Genomic DNA, 26,517 nt, shown 5'->3' with positions numbered 1-26,517 from the left:
CACACACACACACACACACACACACGTAACAACGATTAAAGAAAAAGAGGCCGTGATTTGAAGGAGAGCAAGGGGGTAGTACATGAGAACATGGGAGGGGTTGGAGAAAGGAAAGGGATAGAGGAAATGATGTAATTAAATTATGATCTCAAAAATAAAATATTGTTGAATAATTCTAGAATCCTTGAGCCTAACTGAAGTTATCATAGTGGAATTCATGGTTTATCATTTCTCATTTAGCTCCTATACCTAGAGCCCCCCATTAGGGTGATATCAGAACCCTGTGGGGCATGATCTTGCAATGTGTTCACATGTGTATGTCATTTAAAGTTTCCTTAAACTTTCAATGAAAGGACTTGAGGTATTCTACTAGGGAGACCATGTTGGATGTTGTGAATGAAGAGAGCTATCTAGACTTCAGACTTCTGGGGGATGGATATTGTGGTTTAGCATCTGAAAATCACTTGTAGTTTACTAATCAATGCTTATAGAAGTCAGATGAGTCGGGTGGGATCTTGTTCCACAGCTTTCTAACAACAGGGTCAATGGATCTATATGATGATTTCTTCAGCTTCAGAGTATATAGTATTAATAGTTGTACTTACTCGGGACCAGGATTCCTTTGCGCTTCCTACATCAGCCCTGTGAAATCTGATGGAATGAACTATCAGCTGGAAGGAAGCTTCTGGGACCATACTCCATCATTTCCAACAAAACTGTGATGTCTTGCAGAGAATATTAAAGAGTTACCGACAGACAGGGTATTGTATCATCTCTGCACTGAATTTGCCTGCTTGGGTTGTGCAAGAGTACAATGTGTCACTGGGTGTTAAAGTGGGTTATTGTGAACTCATTCAAGTAGTGTTAATAGTTTCATATTTCTTTCCAGTGTGGAACTTGATATGTTGTTATTGATATGGCAGACACTTTCTTTCTATTCTGTTCAGTTCAAAAGTTAGACTCAGTTTACTTTCAGAAAGCAAGAGCAATACTAGGACTAGATAAACTCCCCTGCAATCTGTTATAATATAGTCCTCAAAGTTCTTGGTTATTTATATCTTATAAGGCATTGTGACAGCTCAGGACATTGAGGCCAGTGCTTCAGGGTCCAGTTAACATGAAATAGTAAACTTCAGGTGGAACTTAACCCTGCAGAAGTTCCTAGGATAATTTTTGCAAGGATCTAGTGCTCTGAGGCACGTTGGGATAGGTGAGGGTGTCAACAAGCTGTTGTTTCTTATGCTACCTACAGGAAGAAAGAAGCCTTGGGGGCCCTGGCCTCGGTGTTGAAGACAGCATAGCCACATGTTATGTATCTCAAAAGGCTAAACATTTGGGATAGCATATAGAGAGCAAAAGTGTCTCTGTAATGGAAGTTCTCTTATCACATGGATATTGGGATGCAGAAGACCTCAATATATTAGAAGTATCTAGAGCAATATGGGATCTGTGGCCAGTCCTAGTAGAAAAATCACAGCATATAACCTTAGGTGTTTCTTTGTGAAAAGTAATTCCTACCTGGAATACTGGGTACTGACAGAGACAAGCTGTTTTTCTGTAAGTGATTAGAGTCATTAGAGTTCCCCATCTGGGCTATGAGGTATATGTATTCATTGAATTATAAAGCAGGACACAATAACAGTGAAAGTGAGATGTAGCTAGAGTTTTCCTGCCTGGCCCACAGTCAGGACAAATCTCTCTCACCTGACAGTCCCACAGCCCCTCAGACCCAACCAAGTAAACACAGAGACTTATATTGCTTACAAACTGTATGGCCGTGGCAGTCTTCTTGCTAACTGTTCTTATATCTTAAATTAATCCATTTCTATAAATCTATACCTTGCCACATGGCTCATGGCTTACCAGCATCTTCACATGCTGCTAGTCATGGCGGAGGCTGGCAGTGTCTCTGACTCAGCCTTCCACTTCCCAGAATTCTTCTCCTCCTTGTCCCACCTATACTTCCTCCTGCCTGACTACTGGCCAATCAGTGTTTTGTTTACTAATGAATCAGAGCAACACATTTGCCATGCAGAACATCCCACAGCAGTGAGAACTATGACAGCAGGTCTGGAGGACACAGGTAAATTGCAGAATCAACCGGCTTGGGTTTCCACATTCTTGTTCTTTTTAAACTTTGAGAACTTTCCCTCCATCCACAGGTCTGACGTCACAAGGAGTTCCATGTCAGAGGAGCCAGATGTTCAGGTTTGCTTTAGGCAGTACTTGTTTACATTTGCGGTCTAGTGTAATCATCAGTGACACTCCTTTCCACTGTGAAATGTATCCCCATTCAGAGGAACCAATTATGTGCCCACTCTGCCTGTGAGCTGTTTATGGAGAGGAGAGTGTATTTGTGGATTTCTGTATGGTGTTTTGGTGCCAGCTGGAAGTTGACAGACAGGGAACTGTATTCATTTAAATGATGTGTCTGGTTGTCTATTTTGTGTGTAAAGAGAGATGATCTGAGATTCAGTATTGTACTGATGCAGGAAATTCTAGATTTGTCTCCTGGTCAGGAGTTTGGAAAGAATAAAATTGAAAGATTAGAGGTGAGGCAAGTGTAGAAGAAAGGTCTTTGGGTAGACCTGTCAGGATGGGATATAGTTTGAAGACATTTGTTTCTCTTATAAATGCCCCGTTGAGAGAAAACACAATGAGGAAACTCAATAATTAAGAGGGCTTGTTTTTCAGGTGACATTTAGCCTCTTCCCATGGGTATTTTGTTGTTTTTACCACACCAGTGTTTGAAATGACTATGTGGTGGAAGGGAAAAAGCACATTCAAGGTCTCAACCACGCATTTATTTCTCACCAAAGTTGATTTAGATATTATCACTACTAAGCACCCAACAGAGGCCAACTTTGAACCCAGGACCTGATGTTCACAGTGTACATGATCTCCCAAGTGCTATGAATTACAAAGAAGGAGCAGAAGGGCTATGTGTCCTGTGTGGAAGGAAAAGCATAAACCCATCAGATAATGGGAACAGTTGCATCCATCTGCTGTTTCTGCTGCTGTTGTGCTGAGTTCTGTCTATCAAATGGGCCAGTTGGAAGAGAGGAAAAGGATGTGATTCAGCAATTCACTCGAGTGTTTAGCTTATTTCCGACCTTAACCCTGTGATACAGGTGGGAGCATCATTATAGGAACCAAGCACAGACATAGGGATTACATTTCACACCTAATGTTTCACAGATTTTAAGGGATGATGTCAAGGATAGAATTCAGATGTAACTACACGTCTGTTCAGGCTGCTTTTGGAGCCAGTGTCCACAGTGGTAAGCTATGTCTCAGTGAGTAGCTGCCAACCACCATGGAAGTCGCTTTCCATCCCTTGTACCTTTACCAGTTGATGAGAAGGCAAACTTAATTTTGTTTTATGCCTCTTCCCCACCCCTAGTCTACAAAGCTTGAGAGAACAGGGCCCTTCCTGAAGAGGGAGTGTCAGTAAGTCGTTGCAACATGCTTCTTAACATTCCCGAAGTGGTGTAGATCTGGGAACATCTCAGGTGCTTTCTTCTTTGATCATATTCTGAGTCATTCATCAGGGGATGGGGCAGAGTATAGGTTTATAGAGTCTAAAACCTGGGCTGGGAAACTTAGAGGTAGGAGGAAAGGAGCAGGAGGGTCCTCCTGTTCCATGATGGTCAAAACTGGGTTCACAATTTCTTCACTTGGCCAGACTCCTCTGATGAATACACACCCAGCCTTGGTAGTAAGCATGGTTTGTTTTCTACATCTTACTTTCCCATGTCAGCTTTTTTCTACATGACTCTGTTTCTTCCTCTTAGAGGCCTCATTCTGAAAACCTTTATGTTACTAAGGAAACATGTTTGGTTCTTCTTTGCTTCTCTAATGCCACTTGGGTTGGACTAGAAGCCTCGTGCTTTCTAATTTAAAAAATAACATGGATTTGTGTGGGTGCACATGTCCTCACATGTGCCATGGTATACTTGTGGAAGTCAGAAGACAACGTTTGGGAGTCACTTTTCTTCTTCCACTGTGTGAGTCCCTGGGGACCAAACTCAGGTTCTCAGGCCTGGTGCTAAGTGTCTTTACCTGCTAAGAGAGCTGGTGGGCCCTCAGAAGCATCTTCTCCATGGTACCAGGGCTTGGTCTTTTCATGGAACTTTGCCAATATATAGTAGGCCTGAGCGTGTTTTTATTTTTTTTGTAGCATTGTGAGATAATGTATGTATAGTAATTGGGCTTGCCTTAGACTGGCTGTTTTGTTATTACTGTGATTATCTGTCAATTGTGTCCATTCTAATTTTTGAAGGATGGGACCATAAACCTGATGCCTTGCACAGTGCCTAGGGATTATGTAGATCTTCACAGAACTTTGGATAAAATAAATGAAATAAAATAAGTTAATGAGTAGCAAACATGGGATGAGTATGCTTTTCTTAACTTTTTAAGTACATATAAATAATAAGCATACAATTCCTGACATTTTCAGTGAGAAAAATCCTTTATTTAAAACAGGCCAATTGCCTTTTTTTTTCCTAGATTAAATAAAATATTCTACAAATAAGAATTTTAAACCCAATATATGAAACCCAGTAATATCAGTCAGGGTTCCCCACCAATCACCATTTAATAAGGGTTAAATGAAATACTTTAGAATTCTGAAACTAAGTGCTTTTGCGTAGAGAAAGAAGCGGTGTCACATTTCCTGGGTATAATGATGTCTTGCTAGTAAGAGAAATTCTATAATGCCTAAGACAACTAAGTGCTAGACCCCCAAGTGCTGAGACTCAGACTTGCTCTGATATCATTAATAGTATTTCTAAATCACAGAGACAGTTGATACATTTTATTTCAATAAGAATGGAAGCAAGAAGGGACCTACACTATTTCTAGCCACTTGTATTTATTAATACATGCTTAGTGCTCTTAATACCTTCACCGCGGAAGGGTAGTAAGTGTTTTAGCAACAAGGTACGCTATGGGGACGAAGCTGGAAAGCTTGTGCATACACAAAGTAGCGGCTATCTCAAGGTCATCAGGGCTCCTGGAAACGCCAGGCGTTGTGCACCTGGGACTGGTGCATTTTGTTCCCAGGCATCAGTGGTGGCTGAGTGTCAGGGGACATAGTGATATCAGGGGACACAGTAGCTTCGCCATCACTCAGGGGTGTGGTAACATCAGCACCATAGGTTTCATAAACTTCTGCTAATTCCGGAGTGATCAGTGGGTCGGCAGCTGCTGGGGTGACCCCGAGGAGTCCCTGCCTTTGCCCTGCAGGACCCCTTGCCATGCTGGGAATGTGATCATTGGGGAAAGCAAGAAGTCCTGCATGGGCACCAGGTGCCATTTGTGAAAGGAGAGCTGGGTTTTCCCGCTTGGCTGGGTTGGCCTCTTGCAGTGGAGAGCCTTCTGGACCCTCTCCCTTCTCGGGGCCTTTGGTTACAGATACCGGATCTACTTCCACAGTGAAGTCTCCGCCCTTGGGTGAATTGGGATTCAGTCCTCTAAGGGTTTGCCTGAAGCCTCCAAATCCTGGGAACAGAGTTCCATAGGCCATGGGACTTCCTCTTCCTCCCTGGAAAATAAATATCCATCGATGACATAATTATTGTGTGTTACTAATCCCATGCATTTACACCTGGTATGTTCCCTGAGAAGCTACAAACACTAACAGGACAGAGAGTTGGCTGACTGCTTTGTGAAAGCACACTTCATACAGAACCAGCTATGAAATTCAGTGGAGAGGATTCTGTACTTATCTGGGTCGGGGAAAGCCGCTTTCAGGAAGGGCAGGTAGAGGCTCTGCCATCTTAATGTTAAGAAAACAGTAAGCGCCAGCCTGCCAGCCTGCCTTTTCCTTCGTCTGCAGCCTCTGCTGGGAGGGTTTGTGCCTAGTCTTCCTGCAACTTGTTACGACTGTTCCACTGATATCAGGTTTTTGTTTTTTTAAAGGGAAATGGAGGAGCAGTGGATTGGGGGAGAGGGCAGGTGGGAGGAGTGTAAGGAGGGGAAACTGGGTGGGATGTAATGTATGAGAGAGTAGTAAGAACAATAAAAAGAAAACAATAAGCAGTTGAAAAGGGCTCTACTATCACAAACCAAAATGTGAGGTCCATAACTGCCTTGGTTGAGGAGGAAAGTTCTGGAGGATCTTGCCCATGGCATTTTTCAGTATCTCTCAAATATAGCTCTATGTGTGAGGGTTTTTTTTTTTTAAAAATAATTTTATTTATTTATGTATTTTACATCCTGGCCACAGTTTCTCCTCCCTCCTCTCCTCCCAGAGCCACCCCTTCCCAACAATCCACTCCTCCTCCGTTTTTGTTTAGGAAAGCGCAGGTCTCCCATGGACATCAACAAAGCATGGCATATCAAGTTGAGTAAGACTAAGCACCTCTCCATGTATTAAGGCTGGACAGGATGGCCAGCATGAGGAGTAGGGTTCTATGTGAGTTTAACTCTTCCACTTCACCTTCTCTCTCCCTCCTTCCCCTTCTCTTCTCCCCTCAGACCCTTTCCTTTCCTTACCCTCTACTTCCCTCCTCCTCACCTCTCCCTCTCCCTCCTGTCTTCTCTCTCTCCTCTCCCCACTCTCTCCCTCCCCTTCCTTCTGTTCTGTTCCTTCCTTCTCTTTTCCTTTGATTTTTAAAAAGGAAGTATCAGACACAGATTGATTTCTCTGGAGGAAACATTTCCTCTGTGGACATACAGGATTCTAAAACTTAACATGTTCCTTTTGCTGCCGTGACTGTGGGAACCAAAATCTAGGACTAATTATATCAGAGCATAACTGTGTGATTTCTTCACTGTTTCGACTCATTTTTAAATCTCACCTTTAATTTTTTCCATTATACTTATTGTGTTTTTCACAAACAATCACAAAATCTTATGAGAATGAGACAGAATATAATTAAATCACTAATAAGATGGTAATTAGCATTTGTCTTGGATATTTAATTTTAGCCAATTGTGTTGGTAGTGTATAAATAAAATATTCTTTCCTTCCACTTTTCTTGGCTTTCATCTCATCTCATCTAGAGCTGTCTCTGTGAATGCTTGGGCTGGGCTGTCTTACTTTCCTTCTGATAACGTGGTCATTACTCTTATCCCATGAATGTGACATTATTAGCATGGTGCCTATCTTCCCACTCATTAAATCATTAAGCTCCCTAGCATGTTCTATGTATCTGGCACACAGAAGGCACTAACAGATGGTGCGATGACAGTCTTCTTTTAGTGGTAACATGTATGTACATTTATTAATTTGGTAGGCTGTGCCATTGGCAATGGCTCTTTAACGTGATAGAGTTTTAGTTTCATTTTGCACCCTAACAGATGTAACTAGCAGACATTTCTGAGAGAAAAGGTCAAATTATGTGAGCTTATTGATTTCAAATCTGAAAATTTTAACATGTACTAACAATAACAAAACAGTAGTTTCTTGCTGACTTAAAGTAATATATTCTCATTGGCTTAATATGCTTTATAATAACCAAAACTTAAACTCAACTTTCCCTTTTTGTTCTTTAACTTTTAAGGGCAGATTTACTCTGGGTTACGTTTGAACTTATTTTTTGGGGAAACTAAGCAGTCCTAAAGGCCTGGGATGTCTGTGTAAACTACACACACATCTCTTTTACTCTGTAGTATCTGCACCTCATTGCACTGTCCTCTCTTTGAGGAGCAGTGACTCTTCTGCTCACATACAAGGAGAAGGACAAAACCCTAGGCTCGAGAATGGCCGTCACCCAGGAACAAATGGTTAGAAAACGTAGTGAAAAGCAACTGTTTTTGAGACAGGGTCTCATGTAGTCAAGGCTGGTTTTGAACTCTTGATCCTCCTGCCTCCATGTTGGGATTCTATACATCATCACCATGCTTAGCTCCGAAATGTTTTAAATCGTTTGATACTGTTCAGAGTCAAGCTTTCAGTTTTGGAGCAGTACAATCAGGTCTAACGACCCTACAGGTACTTTTCCGTCATTGCCTCTTGGAGGCAGAAGTCTGTAGCAGGTCTCCCTGACCACTGTTCTAAGAAGAGTTAGCAGATAGTACTCACGGGCATTTCTTCTGAACTCATGAAGCCAACTCGGGCAGGAGCATTCTGTTAAAAGAGAAACAGTGCATCGCTTTATGAACTGGCTGCCTCTGTGACTTCCTTATCTACTCAAGACAAAGTAAAAAAACTACTCAGTACTCCCTTAAGACTTAGTAGTGCTGTGTCCAGAGGCAGAGTAGAAAACTGAGTCATTATTGAGTAAATAGAGCCAATTTGACAGATTTAAAATAAACTTCTTCTTTAATGCAATTGTGTGTGTCTGCATAGAGTTATGCAAACAGAGAAGTTTGCCATCTTGCTATTGCAATCTCAATTGTAGGTATTTAGGAAATATTTATTTGGAATATCTTATATTAGGTACGGATTCTATGACTTTTAGCCCTGAAGATATTACCTAATTGATGCTTTTTACAGAATATGGACTTACCAATTGGTTTGCTCCATAAGACATGTAAAACATTCCTGGGTAAAACTAAGCAGAACAAAATAGTTATAAAAAACGTGACTCTTCCCAAGATAAATCTTTTAACTAAGTTTCAAACACAGAAGTGGAAGTAGAAAACAGAGACTTACAGCTGGTGCTTTACTGTGTGCCATTGGACCCCGAGATATGGAACGGGCTATCTGGAACACCTTTAGCAGGTAGAAAGCAGAAGGGTCAATCAGCACAGGCAAATAGCCACTGAAGCAACTTTGAAGAGCTCCAGGAACATGTTTTTTGATTGATTAGTGTGAAAAATTAGTACTTAATGGTTAAGAAAAAGAAACTCAGAAATACTCCACACCCATAGGTTAAATAAGAAAATAGGAAAAATTTCATTCAAACTTTTTAAAATATAGAGATTCTTTTTCCTCCAAGAAAGCATCTCATTGGGATCTGTACTTACTGCTGGAAACTGTGGATCAGCAAAATCCATTAGTGGGACCTATATCATAAAGAAATATTGAAACTATCAGTCAAAACAGGCAAATAGAGTACTCACTTATCTTGTCTATAATTATGGTAAAGTAGTTTAAATGTTTCTCTGTTTTACCCTCTTTAAGTCTTGGGATAACCTATGCCTTTACAATTTCTTGTACTGACGTGGCTCAAGTGAACTCGTAGGGAGATGAGACATGTCTATCACGGAGTTGCTGTACGTTACAGAGTAAGTGGCGATGAGTTTTGGAATTGGCACATGCTTGAGTGGTTTGAATTCGGGCATTGCCACTTAGTTTGAGTGTAATCCTTGGAGAATTTTATAGCCTCTCAAAGCTTGTTTTTTTAGGTTTGTTTGTTTATTTATTTATTTTTGAAGCAGGATTTCTCTGTGTAGCCCTGGCTATCCTGGAACTTACTCTGTAGATCAGGTTAGTCTTGAACTCAGAGATCCTCTTGCCTCTGCCTCTAGAGTACTGGGATTAAAGGCGTACTTCAAGCCTGGCCTCTTCTTAGGTTTAAAAAGGTTCATAATGTTTCTCTTTATAGGATTGTAGTCAGAATGATAGGAGTGAATATTAATGTCTGCTACGTAGAATTGGGAGTTGCATGGCACCTTTCTTTTTCTGTCTGTTGTTCTTTTCTTTATATCATTACAAGGTAATTTTGCACAGTTGTATTTTATCTGCACAGGGATAATAATCCAATATTTGACTTGTTATGCAAAGGAAGCAATCACTGTGCTAAGTATTACCAATACTTAAAAACCCAAGGTAGTGTGCCTGGCCTTCTTTGAATAGTCTTGTTCCCAAGGGAAGGGTCCATCAAGACAAGTTTAGAGATGCAGATTTTTTGGAATCTGTGCCATTTCTGATGGCAAAATAGAAACAGGTATTTATGTTTCATGAAAGAATATTAAACAAATTATTCGTTTTTTTAGCATATTAGTCCCGAGAGACATGATTATTTAAGTATGTCCCTTTACTTAGTTTTTCTTTCGTTGTGTTAGCGGGCAATCCTGCTCTGACATCGGAGAGTTACCTCGGCTGTTGGTGTGGTCTCTGAGGGCACCACCTGAGGCTGCTCATCTGCTGCCGTCAGTTCTCCTTCCTGCAAGGGTAGCTGTCCAGGGTGCATTGCAGGCTGAGGCCCTGGCTTCTGGGGTGTGACCTGGACACCAGTGGCTGCAGTGGGCTGGAGGAAGGGTTTCAGTCCTGGCTGGTGAGGCTGCAGGGATGGCTGTGATGGGAGAGGTGGGGGATGCACAGGCAAAGAATATTCATACTGTAGAGAAATTTGAAAAGAGTGTCAGGAAGAGACGGTTCATCGAACCACGGTGCCTAGAATCTCTACAGCCAAGTGCATGGATGCTTGCTGTTTGGAAGGGAGTAGTCTTGAAGCAGGAGGCGGAGGCAGTGTACTTGGGAAAGTTTTAAATGTACTTACCCCTCTACTTGGTTGGGACCACTGTTTCTCGGGGCGTGGAAATCTATGTGTCTGAATTTTGTGGTAGAATGACTCCTCTCCTCTGGGTAACCACCACTACCTGTATATCTTTATTTCACCATTTTCTTACTAGATTACAAGAATTTGTCACAAACTTCTCCCTAAGTCAACTGACAGAGAACAATATCTTATTGACCTTTATCTGACCCCCCATATTTAATGTATTAATATTGCTACTAATAAGTGCTCAGTGTATAATGGGTATTAATATATTTTGTGATCTAATGAAAGGATAATTAAAATACTTAAATATTTTCATCATAAATCTACTTTGGAAACAAGTGAAGAAACGGCCACTAATAACGTAATTTGTATGGTCAGTGTGGCCTTGTAGATATGCTGTTATGGAAGTCCATGTAGAATTAAAAGTAACTGTGGAACTACCATGTGATTTTTTGTATGTAGAAACTGCTTGTGATTGACTCCAGGTTACTTGTAGGTTAACTGCATACTCCTAGCTCTGGTCTGGAAGTCTTATGCTAACTTGGCTCTGCTTGTGATTGACTCCAGGTTACTTGTAGGTTAACTGCATACTCCTAGCTCTGGTCTGGAAGTCTTATGCTAACTTGGCTCTGCTTGTGATTGACTCCAGGTTACTTGTAGGTTAACTGCATACTCCTAGCTCTGGTCTGGAAGTCTTATGCTAACTTGGCTCTGCTTTTCGTCTTCAACCATCACCCATGTGTCAGTTCCTATGGCATTCATTACTTCTGCTTCTCAACTAACATCTTGGAATATGTCCCATCAGACTGGAAGTCTCATGAGCCTTTGTGCCATTCTAAAATATCCCTATTTTCACCCCCAAACCACAGTTTAGACAATATGCTCATTAGGAACCTAATAAATAACACTTGACAGATTGATACATTTATTGGTTTCTCTCATAGTATTGTTGGTCAGGATGCTTATTGTCATTTGAAAGTAGTCTTTAGGTAATTATCTAGGAAATTTTCATTAAAATGAAAATTATCCAGTGTGTAGCCTGTTTTCATTTCTGAGGTTGTTTATTGTTATTACTGATATCTTTACTGTAGATCTCTTATTTCAGAAGCTGTTTGAAATAAAAATGCAAATTTGTTTTAAAGTTGAAAAATTCCCAAGTAGCAGCAGTTATAGGAGTTGATTTATTTGGTACTAGGGGAATTTTTTGTTAATTGCTAATTTGTATTTGCTGCTAGTAGGTGTCAGTTTCAAGAAGAAAAGTAGGAAAAGAGCTTAAAGCTTGGAGTTTGAACACATGGATGCAATTAGCTTACCTGTTGGGTTTCATGTTCCCTTGGTCTTATCCATGGGAAAGAGTTATGCGGTGGGAGGAGACCATGCAGCCACAAAGTATTAAGTGCTTTCCCAAAGCCGAGTCTAGAGTACTGATGAGGAGGAAGAAAACACACATATACTTCAGTATTAGGAGACAGGAACAAAAAAAGTGGCACCGCTTGATATAAAATGGATAAGTCAATTTTTCTTTCCAACAAAATTAAATTATGTTCTGGGCCAGGTCACAATGTACCATAATCTTGGTTGAGACTTATCGATTGGGAATTTGTGTTTGGGGCCATTTAACAAAATCATCAGTGTAAGAAAGGGTTTTGTCTTACTTAAGGAAATTCAGTGCATGTGTTTTGATGGTTTATTTTGTTGGTGTTTTGAGACAGGGTTATATGACACCATGTCCCTAGGTTGGTCTTGACTTTGCAATCTTGCTGCTTCAGTCTTCTGAGTGTTGGGTATATTGTTTTACTTTCGTCTGCCACCACATATCATCACTACTATAACCTTTTTTTTTTTGAGACCGACTATGTAGCCTAGGCTGGCTCTGAACTCACAGCACTCTTCCTGCCGCAGTCTTCCAACCCCTGGGGTGACAGGAGTGAGGCCCATGCTTGACTATTACATTCTGTTTTGTTTAAATCTTAATCACTCATTTCTTCTCTTAATGTTTGGGCATTGCCAATTAATAAACAAATGTCATCAGTTACCATGCTGTTGCTGTCATAGCCACCAACCATGAATGCTCATAATAAATGTTTAAAAATAAAGTTTTTAGGAAGATCTCATTCATCTCCAGTAGTTACCTGAGAAAGTGCGTTGAGTCCCTGCAAGCTTCCCAACTGTCTCATTGTCTATAAAAAAAAAGTGGGTTAGTGTGCTAACATAGGTTAGCTGCCCATTGGACACAGTTGGTTTCTCAAGACATTTAACATCATCAATGCAAATCTTGGGGTAGGTCAACTTGAATAAAGCTAAAATAGACACAAGTTATCACTGAAGGAAAGAGATGTTGACATGGTCAGTCTGTGAAAACAGTGAGCTTGTTTTTGCCATTCATTAAATGGGAAGATACTAGTAAATTGGATGTCACATGGAGACATAGGAAAATAGCTCATTCAATACAAGGTCATTTATGAGACTATTGCTTTATCAACTCTCTCTTTTTCCCTCAATTAAATTATGTTAATTTGTTTACTTTACAAAATCAGCATGAAAAAGAATTTGGAAAAACAGACAATACAAATAAACCATCATTTCTTTTTCCCCCAGCCAAAAAGGACCTCAATATAATAGATATTAAATATTGTAAGAAGTGGTATCTAGGTAGATTGCCAAGAATGCCATTGTTTCTGTGGAAAGTAAATTTCTTACTTTCTTTTTTTTTTTTTTTTTTTTGAGACTGGGTCTCCCTGTAGAGCCCAGGTTGGTCTCCATGGGGACCCTGGAGGATCAACTCGTGATCCTCCTTCTCACCTCAGTCTCCCTGGATGTTGAGACTACAGGTGAGCTCTACCATACCTGGCCTAGATTCACCTTTTAAATGGGAAAAGAATAATGTTGCTTGTATTGAATTTGAACAGAAAGATGAGGGAAAACACTCAATGAAGTTAGCTTTCCATGTGAAATAACTATCTGGCCCATATATGTACTGATTGCTCTCAGTATATTTATAGCCTCATGGTACTTTCTGTTAGCTTCTTCATTATAAAATCTTCCTATCTTACTGTGGTTTTCTAAACAGAATATATATTAATGTTAATGCTACTGATAGGATCTTTTTAACAGCTAAACTTTGTGCAAATATGTTTGTGTCATGAGAGCTTTATTATCTAAGATATAAGCATCAGAGATAAATGGAATCTGTTTTCAGCTACAGAATAATGTTTCAGCAGGTACAATAGTTAATTAATTAATGTACATATATTAAGTATTAATTATTAGTGTTGCTTTGATTTACATATAAATGACCTAAAACTTAAAATACCTAAGAGTTTAAAACTGAAGTAGAATTTATAAGATAAAATTGTAATGAATACCATTAACATTTTAGAATTGCTCAGAATGACAGCCTAAGATTTCTGGACTAGCAAGAGGGAGAAACAATACACCATATTTATCTATAATCAGGGACATGCTAGTATAGAAACTGCACACACACACACACACACACACACACACACGCACACACACACACACACACACACACACACACACATATGTACATATAAATGACTGATGATACATACCTCAAGACTCAAACTAGCCATGCCCGGAGGTGCCATGTTTTGAGCCCCAGGTTGTTGAGGAAATGCCTAAATAGAAATATGAATGATCTTGAGTTCTTTGTTGAGAAACTTCTGTAAATTTATGTTTGGAGTAGAAGGTCACTGCTGAATGGAATGTCTAAGAGGCTACCATATTGGTTTATTACTCAAATGACTTGGTTTTTCAGACAGAATGAAGAATTCAAATCATTTGGAGGAATTGTTATACTTAGTAATTTTGCTCGCACATATTTTTTTTGTGTTCATCTTAATAGTATGTTTCTTTAAAAGAAAACTGATTTACAATGAGAAATAAAATAAGGGAACAAAACACAAGAGTACTTCATAGTCTTAATTATGATCATGTGTAAAAGCAAAGGAGATACATGTGAGCTAAATGTTCTTGTGCTTTTTTATAAACATCTGTGCTTTTGGCTTATGGGATACGGATGAGGTTATGCATTGAGAAAAGACGTGTGCAGACCTATCTTGCCTCCCATTCAAAAGGCCTCTCAGTGCCATTATTTAAGATTATTCTGGGTATAAGCTCATGGATCTGTGTTTAAATTTTTAGATCACAGGCTGGACGTATGGCTCAGCATTAAGAGCACCTGTTGTTCTTCCAGAAGACCTGGGTTTGGTTTCCAACATCCATGTCAGGTGGCTCACAACCATCTGTAATGCTAGCTCTAGGAGGATTGATGCCTCTGACCTCCTCAGGTGCCTGCACTCATGTGCACATACACACAGCGCGTGCATGCACGTGTGTGTGTGCGCGCGCACACACACACACACATTCACGTAAATAAAAATAATAAAATATATCTTTAATTTTTCAATCATACAGTGAATTATTTTTCCACAAATAAAAAATATTCTAGTACTAAGTACTATGCTATTGTGAGGCATAAGTATATTTATAAGTAGCTCTCTAAAAATATAAAATACTTCTCTTTCTAGTCATTTTTAATTTTTTTGTATGGTAATAAACACAAATAACAGTGTCTGAGGGTGGGTGGAGACTGGAAGAGAAATTAGATTTTTAAATTTAAATTTTTTTTAAAAAAATATTTACTTATTTGTTTTAGACCAGTCTTTGGGATTTAGCTCAGGCTGGCCTTGAACTTATGTAGCCAAGGCTGGCTACTAATTCACAATATTCTCAGCTTCCTGTGTGCTGGATCAATTCTGTGCTACTTAACCTACCAAAAAATTGGATTTTGAGAGTCTTTGATTTCATGGATATTTTCATTTACCGAGTGTTGAGATTGTAATTCTTTCTGTCTTTCATTTATACTACAAGCACCTTTTTGTCTGTCCATCCATTCACCCCACAAGTATGGAACAGTGGGATCCTTATCTTTTAGGAATAAGAGGCTAAGGAATTCCACCCTGTACTTTTTTTTATCCTTAACTTTTTCATACAAGTATGACCCCACTTTCTGAGTTACGATGCAAATTTTTACAAATAATTCATTTTGGCCTTATGTTGAAGGAAAGCCATTAAAAATGTGTAGTAAACACTTTTAGTAGAGAAATGGATGAGCTATGTAGACAAGGAGAGTGATTGTGTGTGCCTGTGTGCATGTGTGTACCAGGAGATGTTCAGAATTTGGGGGTATTGTGAGAACAGAGCCACCTTCACCCTTATTGGTAAGTGTCCTAATTCCAAATTTTGGAGAGCTCTAACTGTAGGTCTAAGTAGTTTGCTTATACCTACTCCAAGCCATGCATTAAAGAGGAACATTATTTACATGGATATAAATACACAGAGATGCATTTCCTGTGGGGAATTAAAAGCAGAAACATCTGATCCAATGGACAGACAAGTGGTTTCCCTATTCCTCAGTGTGACTCTGAAGTACTCAGATGTGGATCACTATATATTCAAAGAGAGCCAATGTTTTAGATCGATGATAGACAACTGAAATGGACCTCAGTCTCAGTTTTCATACAACAGCAAGTTAGGTAGCCTGCCTCAATTTTTCTTTCATTTAAAAATTCCTGTTGGGTAGTAGAACAGCTAAATGTGCCAGCTAATGACTAGCTTTAACTGGAACTATGTGCTTTAGTTTTATAACCATGTAATGTTGCTAATATAAAGAGACACACAGTTTTCCCCCTTGGAGATGTTTTCTCTTTTCACTTCAATTTCATGATGATAGCAAGGAATTGATAATAAAATAGCATAATGAGAACCATGACACTTCAGTCTGTTAACTTTTAAAAGAATGAAATGAGACATAGAAGTTGTCTTTGAAATATTCTAAAATATTTTTTGGAGTAGAAGATTGTATTGGCCTTATTGCTTTTAGATGATAAAGCTGATGTCTGGCCACCGCAACTCTTGGTTCACCAGGAGCTACACACTGTATTCAGTCAAGGGAATCAGTGCTTGGACTCTCAGATAACCCTCCAGGGTTACTTCAGTCAGACTCAGGAGCCTCACAGATCCCCTGGGATGGACTTACCGGCACCGCCAGGCTCATTTTCACTAGGGACAGGAACAGGATCAGGCCCTTCATTTTGAAAAGTGGAATCTAAAACACAGTTGGGTTGGAAAATTACATCAGGCAGAATTGCATTCATAATGGTCAAAGTACATTTCTAAGAGTGAGCGTCCAAAGAGAATCAGGTAAAAAGCAAGCAAGCAAGCAATCATCATTAACAACCACAAATTAACAAAAGCCAAGTGTCGCTGAACAAGTGGTTCCCAGGACAAAATGACGAACAGTTAAAATATGTATCTGAGCACTTATTGTTATGAAGCTACAATCTAAACGAACATTTAAGAGCAACCTCCAGGAATATTCTTTAAATGCTATGCTTCACTTCATAAGATGGGCCCAGCAACTACAAGTCACAGAATTTTATTCTTTGTTTAAGTTCAGATAAAATTTGAAGTGCATTTGAAATAAATCTATAATTGGATCATAATATAGAATCATTTCAACACATAGCTTTCAAGTTAGTGTTGATTATATTTATCCCCTTTGATATTAGTGATTTTTCCTTCCTAAAAATGAATAATCTTAAAATGTATTTTGTAAGTTCAAAAGGCCCATTACTTTGGCCTGAATGCACATCTGATTAGAACTTGTGCTCACCCTCCATACTTTCATACATTAGGCACCATCACTAATAGACACAAACATTTTTTAAAAGTTGTACAAATAAGTTTATTTTCATAGCCAAATGGCATTATTATATTTTCTGGAACATTCTAATGGTTAAAATAGTCTTCTTGTAAAGGTTATCTGGAGATAGGAAAAGAGAATTTACAGCAAACATATGGAAATGATAAATGATAAATCACATTTTACCTTAGATGCTGACATTCACTGTGCTTCCAGGCCTGATGATGCCAATCAAAATAGTTCTAAGAAAAGTAGATTAATTTTTTTTTCTGCACTGTGCCTGGGGCTCTCTCTGTGTCTCTCATTCTGGAAAGATCAGAAACCTTTATTTAAAGCACCAATCCACCAATCAAAGTGAAGCAAATGTAGGAAAAAAATTGTGCTCCTGCAATTAGTCCACACCCTTTTATTGCATGTGAGGACACTGGGCCTGTAGGGTCTCATTATTTTAAATTGTAACTCAGCCCCTGTATTTATTCAGAGGCACGATTGCAGGGAAGACAGCGAGGGGATAATGGACACAGGCTTTGAAGACAATCATTTCGGTGAGCTTGGGGAAATATATGTAAAATAGGTAGAAAACAAGCCATTATCTGTTTTGTGCAAGTGCTTATCTGTATATAAAGCTAGTGACCTAATGCCAACATTCTCAAGATTTTGACCCTCATGTTTATTATGGTAAAAGTAATCTCCCACCCCACCAACACATATACCCTAGAGTGGAACACCAAAATAGCCATCTAGGGCTTGAAAGGGAAGATGAAAATGTTAACTAGATGCTGAAAATTTTATGATTTTTTTCCTCTCAGAATTTCTTAGGTATTTTCATCTGAGGATAATTGACTAGCGATAACCATTTTTAAAAAAGCAATTTAAGTTGGCTCCTCTGCAAGAATTACAGAAAATCTTTGGTGCATATTCTCTGTGGGAAGAGGAAGAACATTTAGAATGTTCTACTGGAAGCAAACAAGTCTAAAGTCAACTCTGCCCTACTCTTTAGGCAGTCGGTTACTTGATACAGCAGTATCAAACAAGATTAGGAAGTTACCTTTGGGTCACTTAAAAGGGAAACATCAGTATGCATAGGTTTTTCTCCATGAGCAGATAAGAGTGATATGGATATAGACAGAACAGCAGCTGCTTAAAACTTTTTCTGCCCTCTTAGTCTTTCCAAAGGTATGATTTTATACATGGGCTCACCATCTGAGCCTAGTTTCCGAAGAAGGGATGAGTCAGTATACACTTTAGGAAAGTAGAGATTCTGCCAATTACAGGGAACATTGAGGAAGCTGGTATTTTGGGAGAAAGACACCTTCATACCCAACTGCAGACCTAATAGCTTCAAATAATGTTATTTAAGAAAGTCAATACTGCTCCCTGAAGACATGGGTTATTAAGTGAAAGCTTCAGCGCTTGGCATAAGCTACCTCCCTTTGAATTACTAGTAAGGGAGGCTCCAGAGAGCTGCAAACATCCTAGGCTGTTGCCATTACTCTTAGTTGTCTATCATAAATAAATAGTAAGATCCCATTGCTGAAGACCACCACATATTTTGGTTGTAGGACATAGAGAGATCAATTTCAAGTTGACCAGGAGTTTTCCTCTCTGTTGTCTAGTTTTCCTGGTGCTAAAAAGTGGTACTCAGACCCCGAAATGAAAAAAAAAAAAAAAAAAAGACACAAATGATCTTACCCAGCACTGGACCCCACGTGCTACGAAACTTTCTTGCCAAGCAAGATGTGCTCACTGGTGCAGTAGTGGCATGACCCCAGTGGACAACCAACTCCTCTGTGGCTGGATCTGAAGCCTTGTTAGTAGGAGGCAGTTCATGGCTAGGTCTGGAAACCTAGTCAAAAGCCTATGGCTCTGGAGGCCACAGGCCCTAGAAGGGCTCCTACAATTGTTATTTTTCCTATATTGTCCTGCTGTCAAACTGCCTTTGAAATATTTATGCACACACCTATAGATATGGGCTATTCTAACCGTTGACAGGAATGTTTATTTCTGCAGTCATTAATGCAGAGTCTTACACTGGGCAAAGTGCTAAGGATAAGTAACCGTGAGTGCTCAGCCCTAAACGAGACATTTATATCAACCTCCACACCCTGCCAAGGCCTAGGGAATATCATGGAAGAAGGAAGGGGTAGGAAGAATAGAAGAGCCAGAGGATGTGGAGGAGTGCGAAGGAATGCTCTTTTCTGGACATGACATGACTGTTGTACTCATGAGCTCACAGCAGCTTTTGTTTGTTGCCCGAGATCAAGCGGTCAGATTTTTCCCACGGATGGGGAGTGGTGGCTCATGGGGATGCTACCCCATCTCAGGAGCTGTTGAGAGTGTTGGCAGCTGTGGGGAGGGATAGTCATTTTTCTTTGGGGTTGTAGCCACAGATAGGTTGCCCATGATTCAGTGGATGGCCCCGTCCCTCTGTGCATATTTATATATATGAGAGCTGGGAGAGGTGCACACCTTTAATCCCAGAACTTGGGAGCCAGAGACAGGTGGATCTCTGTGAGTTCTAGGACATCCAGAGCTATATAACAGATAGGTCTTGTCTAAAAAAAAAAAAAAAAAATTAAAAAACCCAAAAAGAAAAAAAAAAGTTCCAGGAGAGTTGGGAGAAAGATGTGGTAAGGTGTGTTGGGGGAACTGGAGGGAGAAATGAGGGGCAGTTACAAACATAATACATGATATACATATATGAAATTCTCAAAGAGTAAATGAGAAAAAAGCTGTACTTGAAAAATTTCTGCCATTGATAACAATTATCTTTATGACACAGTATGTAAATAATGTCAATGTATTTTGTAAACAGCAAAATTATTGTTTTATCCTTGTCTCCCCATTTTCAAAATATTCTGTGTCTCTGTCTCTCTGTCTCTGTCAGGCTGTGTTCTCCCCCACCCCCGTGCCCCCCGTCTCAGGATTTACAACTGGGTAGGACTGTTGGTAACTCTTCTCTCTTGGCAGCTTGTGTGCTGCCTTTCAACACAATGACAGCTAGGCCTCAGGGAGGAGACCATGTCAGTACTAGCTTCATTTCTCCAAGTCCTTCGATCAACAGAAGTGTGTGGTATTCAGTAATCATGTCATACCATCAAGTTCTGGAAGGCAACCAAGACCTGTGACAATAGCCTATATTGTTTTGGTGGGCTCTTGTTCTCCCCAGCCAACCTCAAAGGGTGGGATCCCATGCCTGGCTCTGGGGTTTTTGTTGGTCTTTGGCTTCTGAGGGGAGCATTATCACACTGAATGAATTAATTCTGTTAGCTCATTCTCTCTTGTAAATTTATAAAACAACAGGTTTTTATGTGGCTTTTTCCAAGCATACTCAGTGTTATTTATCCCTCTCCATCCCTCCATGTTTTTTGCATTATCCTCTCCCATTCCTTCCCAGTTAGGTCCCTCTTCTCTATTTTGACCCTCGCTCCCTTCATAGCACCTGTGTCCCGCTCTCATCTTCTCTAGAGACCCCTCCTTCTCCTTGCCTTCTCCAATGATCCCTTTCTGCTTTCCCAACTTCTATGGTTATTCCAAACTATACACTTAAATTTAAAGATTTGGATCTAGGATCTAAAAACAAGAGAGAACATGATTGTTTGTCCTTCTGGGTCTAGGCTACATCACTCAGCATAATATTTTAAGTTCCATTCATTTACCTGTGAATTTGTTTCTTCACAAATGAGTAGAATTCAGTTATGTAAATGTGTCACTTTTTACTCTTCATTCACTGTTGATGGGTAGCTAGGCCGCTTCTATTTCCTAGCTTTTGTGAATAGAGTGGCAAAGAATATGGCAAGCATCTTTGTAGTAGGGTGTTGAGTCACTGAGCACACTCCAAAGGGTGGTAATGCTGGTCCTATGATCTATTTGGAGAATTTTGAGGATTTTCATACTGATTTCTATAGTGGCTGCACCAGTTTTCAATACCACCAACAGTGACTAAGGGTTTCTTTTTCTCCACATCCTGCCAACACTTGCTGTCAGTTATTGCTTTGAATTTAGTCATTACAACTGAGGTAAGATGAAATCTCAAAGTAGTTTTAATCTTCATTTTCCTGATTGTTAAGGATATTGGACACTTTTTTTCTTTTTGAGACAGGGTCTTATTAAGTAGACAGGGCTGTCCTGGAACTCACAGAGATCCACCTGCCTCTGTGAGTCAGAATTAAAGGCATGGCCTTTGAACACTTTAAAAGGTATTTTATTTATTTATTTATCTATCTATCATCTGTCTGTCTATCTATCTATCTATTTATTTACTTATTTTCAAGGAATTTTTAATTCATTTTTTATTCATTTTTATTCATTCATTCATATCAACCACAGATTCCCCTCTCTTCCTTCCTCCCACCCCTCCAGCCTTCCCTGCCACAACTCACCCTGCATTCCCTCCTCTAACAAGGTATGGCCTCCCATGGGGAGTCAGCAGAGCCTGGTACATTCAGTAGAGGCAGGTCCAAGCCCCTCCCCTGACATCAAGGCTGTGCAAGGTGTCCCACCATAGGTAGTGGGCTCCAAAAAGCCAGCTCATGCACCAGGGATAGATCCTGATCCTACTGCCAGAGGGCCCCTTAAGCAGACCAAGCTACACAACTGTTTCGCTGATGCAGAGGGCCTAGTCTAGTCCCATGGAGGGTCCACAGCTGTTGGTCTAAATTTTATGAGTTTTCACTAGTTTGGTTTGGTTGTCTCTGTAGGTTTCCCCATCATGATTTTGATGCCCCTTGGTCATAGAATCCCTCCTCTCTGTCTTCGACTGGACTCCTGGAGCTCAGTCTGGTGCTTGGCTGTGGATTTCTGCATCTGCTTCCATCAGTTACTGGATGAAGGTTCTATGATGACAGTTAGGGTATTTACCGATCTGACTACTAGCCAGTTCAGGCATCCTCTCCACTATTGCTAGTAGTCTTTCCTATCCACTTTTCCCTTCCTTCTTTTCCCTCCCTCTCTCCCTCCCTCCCTCCCTCCCTTCCTTCCTTTCTCCTGTTCTTTCTCTTTTTAAAATTCTTTGTTCAGCCGGGCGGTGGTGGCGCACGCCTTTAATCCCAGCACTCGGGAGGCAGAGCCAGGCGGATCTCTGTGAGTTCGAGGCCAGCCTGGGCTACCAAGTGAGTTCCAGGAGAGGCGCAAAGCTACACAGAGAAACCCTGTCTCGAAAAACCAAAAAAAAAAAAATTCTTTGTTCAGATCTAGAACTCATTTTTCCGGGGGGCTGGATTGTTTGTTTTCCTGATTCTTTTAAAAAAGTTCTTCATATATTCTAGATAGAAATCCTCTTTTGAATATATAACTACCAAAGATTCTTTCTACTCTGTGGGCGTTCTCTTCACTTGATCGTTTTCCTTGATGTACAGAAAATTTTTAGTTTTATGAGGGTCCATTTGTAAATTGTTGGCATTAATTATTGAGCATATAGAGTCCCATTCAGAAAGTCCTTTCCTGTGCCAATATCTTGTCAGGTACTTTCTGTGTTTGCTTCTAGTGGTTTCAGAGTTGAGATTCTTGATTCATTTGTACAGGGTGATAGTATGTGTCTAATTTCATTCTTCTGTATGTGGACATCTCATTTTTCCAGCATCATTTTTTTTTGGGGGGGCATACTGTCTTTTCTCTACAGTATGCTTTTGGCATCTTTGTTTAACACCAGGTGGCTGTCAGTGTGTGTACTTACTTATGACTGAGTCTTCTGTTCAATTGATCTGTGTTTATTTTGATGTTACTGCCATGCTTTTTTTCATTACTATGGCTCTGTAAATAACTTTAAATCTGAGTTATAATCTCCTCAGTGTTACTCTTTTTTCTCAGGCTTGCTGTGGCTATTCAGGGTATTTTGTGGTTCTGTATGAAATTTAGGATGATTTTTCTGTTTCTGTGAAGAACGTTATGGGGATTTTGATTGGGATTGTATTAGATCTGTAAATTGCTTCTAGTATTATGGTCATTTCCACAATATTCTACCAGTCCATGAACACGGGAGGTTTTCCATCTTCTAGTGTCTTCTGCAGTTTATTTCTCCAGGGGTTTACAGTTTTTATTCTAGAGATCATTAATCCCCTTGGTTAGGTTTATTCCAAGGTATTTTTAGTCTATTATAAATGAGTGTGTTTCCATGATCTTTTTTCAGCTTGTTGCTATTGGTATATAGAAAGGCTATTGATTTTGTGAGTTGATTTTATATGCTGCTACTTTGCAAAAAGTGTTGATCATTTCTAGCAATGTTCTCTTACATATAATATTCTATTACCTGCAAATAGAGATAAATTCATAATTCTTTTTTGTTTCTTTACTCTAAAGACCTCAAACATTATACTGAAAAGGAGTGGGGGTTATGGACATTCCTGTCTTGTTTCTGATTCTAATAGGATTGTTTCAATTTTTCTCTCTTATGTTAGCTTTGATTATGTTTAGGTATACTCACTCCAGTCTTGTTTTCTCTAGGACTCTTATCATTAAGTCTTGCTGGATTCTATAAAGGCCTTTTCTGCATCTCTTGGGATGATCATGTGATCAAGTCAATTTATATTACTTATTATATTTACCAACTTATGTATGATTAACCACACCTGTATCTCTGGATAAGGCCAATTTGTTATTGTTGAATGATATCTTGGTATATGCCTGAATTCAGTTTGCAAGTTTTTAGCTGAAAGGTTTTGAATCTGTGATCTACAGGGACAGTGGCCCTTTGCTGTCTTTTGTTGGCTGTGTCTTTCACTGATTTTAGAATCAGAATTATACTGGTTTCATGAGAGTTTGGAATTGCTCCTTCCATTTTTATTTTTATGTATATTTTTTTTGAATAACTTGAGAAGCAGTGGATGTAGTTTTTCTTTGAAAGTCTGGGCAAATTTTGCTGTGGCTCCATCTGGGCTTGGCTTTTTTTTTTTTTTTTTTTTTTTTTTTTGGTCAGGAGACTTTTTGTTATTTTTAAAATCTCTTTATTATGTCGGTTTAGGTTGTTTGTCTCTTCTTGGTTTTTAATTTTGGTTGTGCAGATGTTTCTAGAAATTTATCTACTTATTTTAGGTTTTACAGTTTAATTGAATATAGTTTTTTTTAATCTTTGAGATTGTAATATAATTCCATTTCTTGCTTCCCCTTCCTCTCTTTACGCCCTCCCATATACCCCACCCTGCTCTCCTTCAAATTCATGGCCTCTCCCCCCACTAATGGTTATTACATGCATATGTATGCACACGTATATGCCCATACATACATATTCCTAAATATATCCTGCCCAGTACATACAATGCTGCTTGTGTTTTCAGGTGGAGGATGGTTTTAGCATATTCCCTTACAGCTGTCTGAGTTTCTTTGGTATCAGCTCTTCTGCTGACTTGCTCATTTCTAATTGTGTTAACTTGGGTTTACTTTTTTTATTTCTTTTAGTTAATTCAGCTAAGAGTCTGTCAATCTTGTTTATTCTTTCAAAAAATAAGCTCTTAGATTCCCCGAATCTTTTTATATTTTCTTTCTATTTTCATTAATTTATGCCAGTTTTTTTTTTAAATTTCTTCCTGTATACTGGATTTGGGTTTACTTTGTCCTTGCTTTTCCAGATCTTGAGTTGAATCATGAAGTCATTTATTTGTGCTGTTCCTCATTTTTCAGTGTATGCACTTAGAGCTATAAATTTACCTTTTAGGACTGCTTTTAATGTGTCCCAGAGGCTTTGGTGTTCTGCTTTCACTTTCATTTAGTTAATTGAAAATAGATGTTTTTTCCCCTACAATATATTCTGCCCATGGTTTCCTCTTTCCTAACTTCTGCCAGATCCTCCTCACTTCCCCACCCACGCATATCATTACTCTTTCTCTCTCTCTCATCATAAAACAAACAGCTAAAAAAATAAAATAAGATAAAAACAAATCAGAATAGGACAAAACAAACAAACAAACAAACAGAAAAAAGAATCAAAGAAAAAGCATAAGAAATACACACAGGTGCAGACACACATAACACACACACACACACACACACACACACACACACACACACACACGTGCGCACGCATATCTGTGCACAAACACAGAAATTCCATAAAACACAACATTGAAACCATAATATATAAGCAGAAAAGTAAAAAAACTGCCCAGCCAAAGTGTTATGAGACAAAAACCTCCAAAAATATCACTGAGTTTGTTTTGTGTTGGCTATCTACTACTGGACATAAGGCCTGCTTTTAAGTGTGGTTTGTATACCCAGTGAACCTCCATTGCAGAAATCTAATTTTTCCTTTGTGAGCAGGTATCAGTTGGAGACAGCTTATAGGTTACAGATGGGGGCTTGTGTCCATTTCTGCTCTTAGTACTAGGACACCATCAGGTCCAGACCCATGCAGGCCCTGTGTGTGCTGCCACAATCCCTGTGATTTCATTTGTTCAACACATTCTGTTGTGTCTAAAAGGTCTTGTTTCCTTGGTGTCTTTCCATCCCTGCTGGCTCTTACAATCTTTTGCAGAGTTCCCTGAGCCCTGAGGGTAAGGATTTGATGGAGATATCCCATTTAGTACTGAATGTTTTAAGGTCTTTGACTCTGTACATTGTCTAGTTGTAGGTCTCTGTATTTGTTCCCATCTACTGTAGGAGTAAGCCTCTGTGATGATGGCTGAGCAAGGCACTGATCTATGAGTATAGCAGAATGTCATCAGGAGTCATTTTATTGCTGTTCCTTTAGCAGAAGAGTAGTATTTGGGTTTTTTCCTAGTTCCCTGGCCTAACTAGTCTCAGGTTCTTGGCCACCTGAGTAGTGTTGGAGATGGGTTTGATCTCATGGAGTGGGCCTTAAATCAAATGAGATATTGGTTGGTTACTCCCACAAGATTGGTGCCACTATTCCATCAATGTTTCTTGCAGACCATTTATACATACAGGTTTGTAGCTAGGTTGGTGTTCATCTTTTTCCTTTGGTAGTGTGCAGAGTACTATGAACACTAGTCAGAAGGGTGACTGCTCTGTGTATCCACTAGCTTGATTTCTCCAGTTCAATGAGTTACGTAGGTGTTGTCTTCAGCGATAGGCCTTACCATCAGTTTGTGGAGAGCAATCAATAGCCACGGCAATAGCTTGGGCTGTTTGGGTCTTTCCACGAGGCCCCTTTAGCTAAGAACTGTATTATATTTAACCCATTCCTAGAACTGGGGTGTAGCTAGAGTTTTCCTGCCTGGCCCACAGTCAGGACAAATCTCTCTCACCTGCCAGTCCCACAGCCGCTCAGACCCAACCAAGTAAACACAGAGACTTATATTGCTTACAAACTGTATGGCCGTGGCAGGCTTCTTGCTAACTGTTCTTACAGCTTAAATTAATCCATTTCTAGAAATCTATACCTTGCCACATGGCTCATGACTTACCGGCATCTTCACATGCTGTTTGTCATCGTGG

At 39.6% G+C, this 26,517-nt stretch overlaps 1 protein-coding gene across 1 annotated transcript; it reads right to left on the bottom strand.

Moving 5' to 3' along the window:
* Window positions 1-4,784: 4,784 nt before the first annotated feature.
* On the bottom strand, window positions 4,785-21,935 carry Ambn (ameloblastin). Its single transcript, XM_059274628.1, has 12 exons — window positions 21,513-21,935; window positions 17,317-17,436; window positions 16,465-16,533; window positions 13,976-14,041; window positions 12,533-12,580; window positions 11,714-11,824; window positions 9,993-10,235; window positions 8,920-8,958; window positions 8,606-8,665; window positions 8,460-8,504; window positions 8,033-8,077; window positions 4,785-5,548 (listed from the first exon to the last, which is right to left on the bottom strand). The coding sequence occupies exons 2-12, from the start codon at window positions 17,329-17,331 to the stop codon at window positions 5,009-5,011; spliced, it is 1,281 nt and encodes a 426-aa protein (XP_059130611.1). The 5' UTR covers window positions 17,332-17,436; window positions 21,513-21,935; the 3' UTR covers window positions 4,785-5,008.
* Between the last annotated feature and the right edge of the window lie 4,582 nt (window positions 21,936-26,517).

Source organism: Peromyscus eremicus, chromosome 10 (genome assembly GCF_949786415.1).
Source record: "Peromyscus eremicus chromosome 10, PerEre_H2_v1, whole genome shotgun sequence".
Classification (NCBI taxonomy): Eukaryota; Metazoa; Chordata; class Mammalia; order Rodentia; family Cricetidae; genus Peromyscus; species Peromyscus eremicus.
This window is presented reverse-complemented; position numbering and strand designations above follow the sequence as displayed.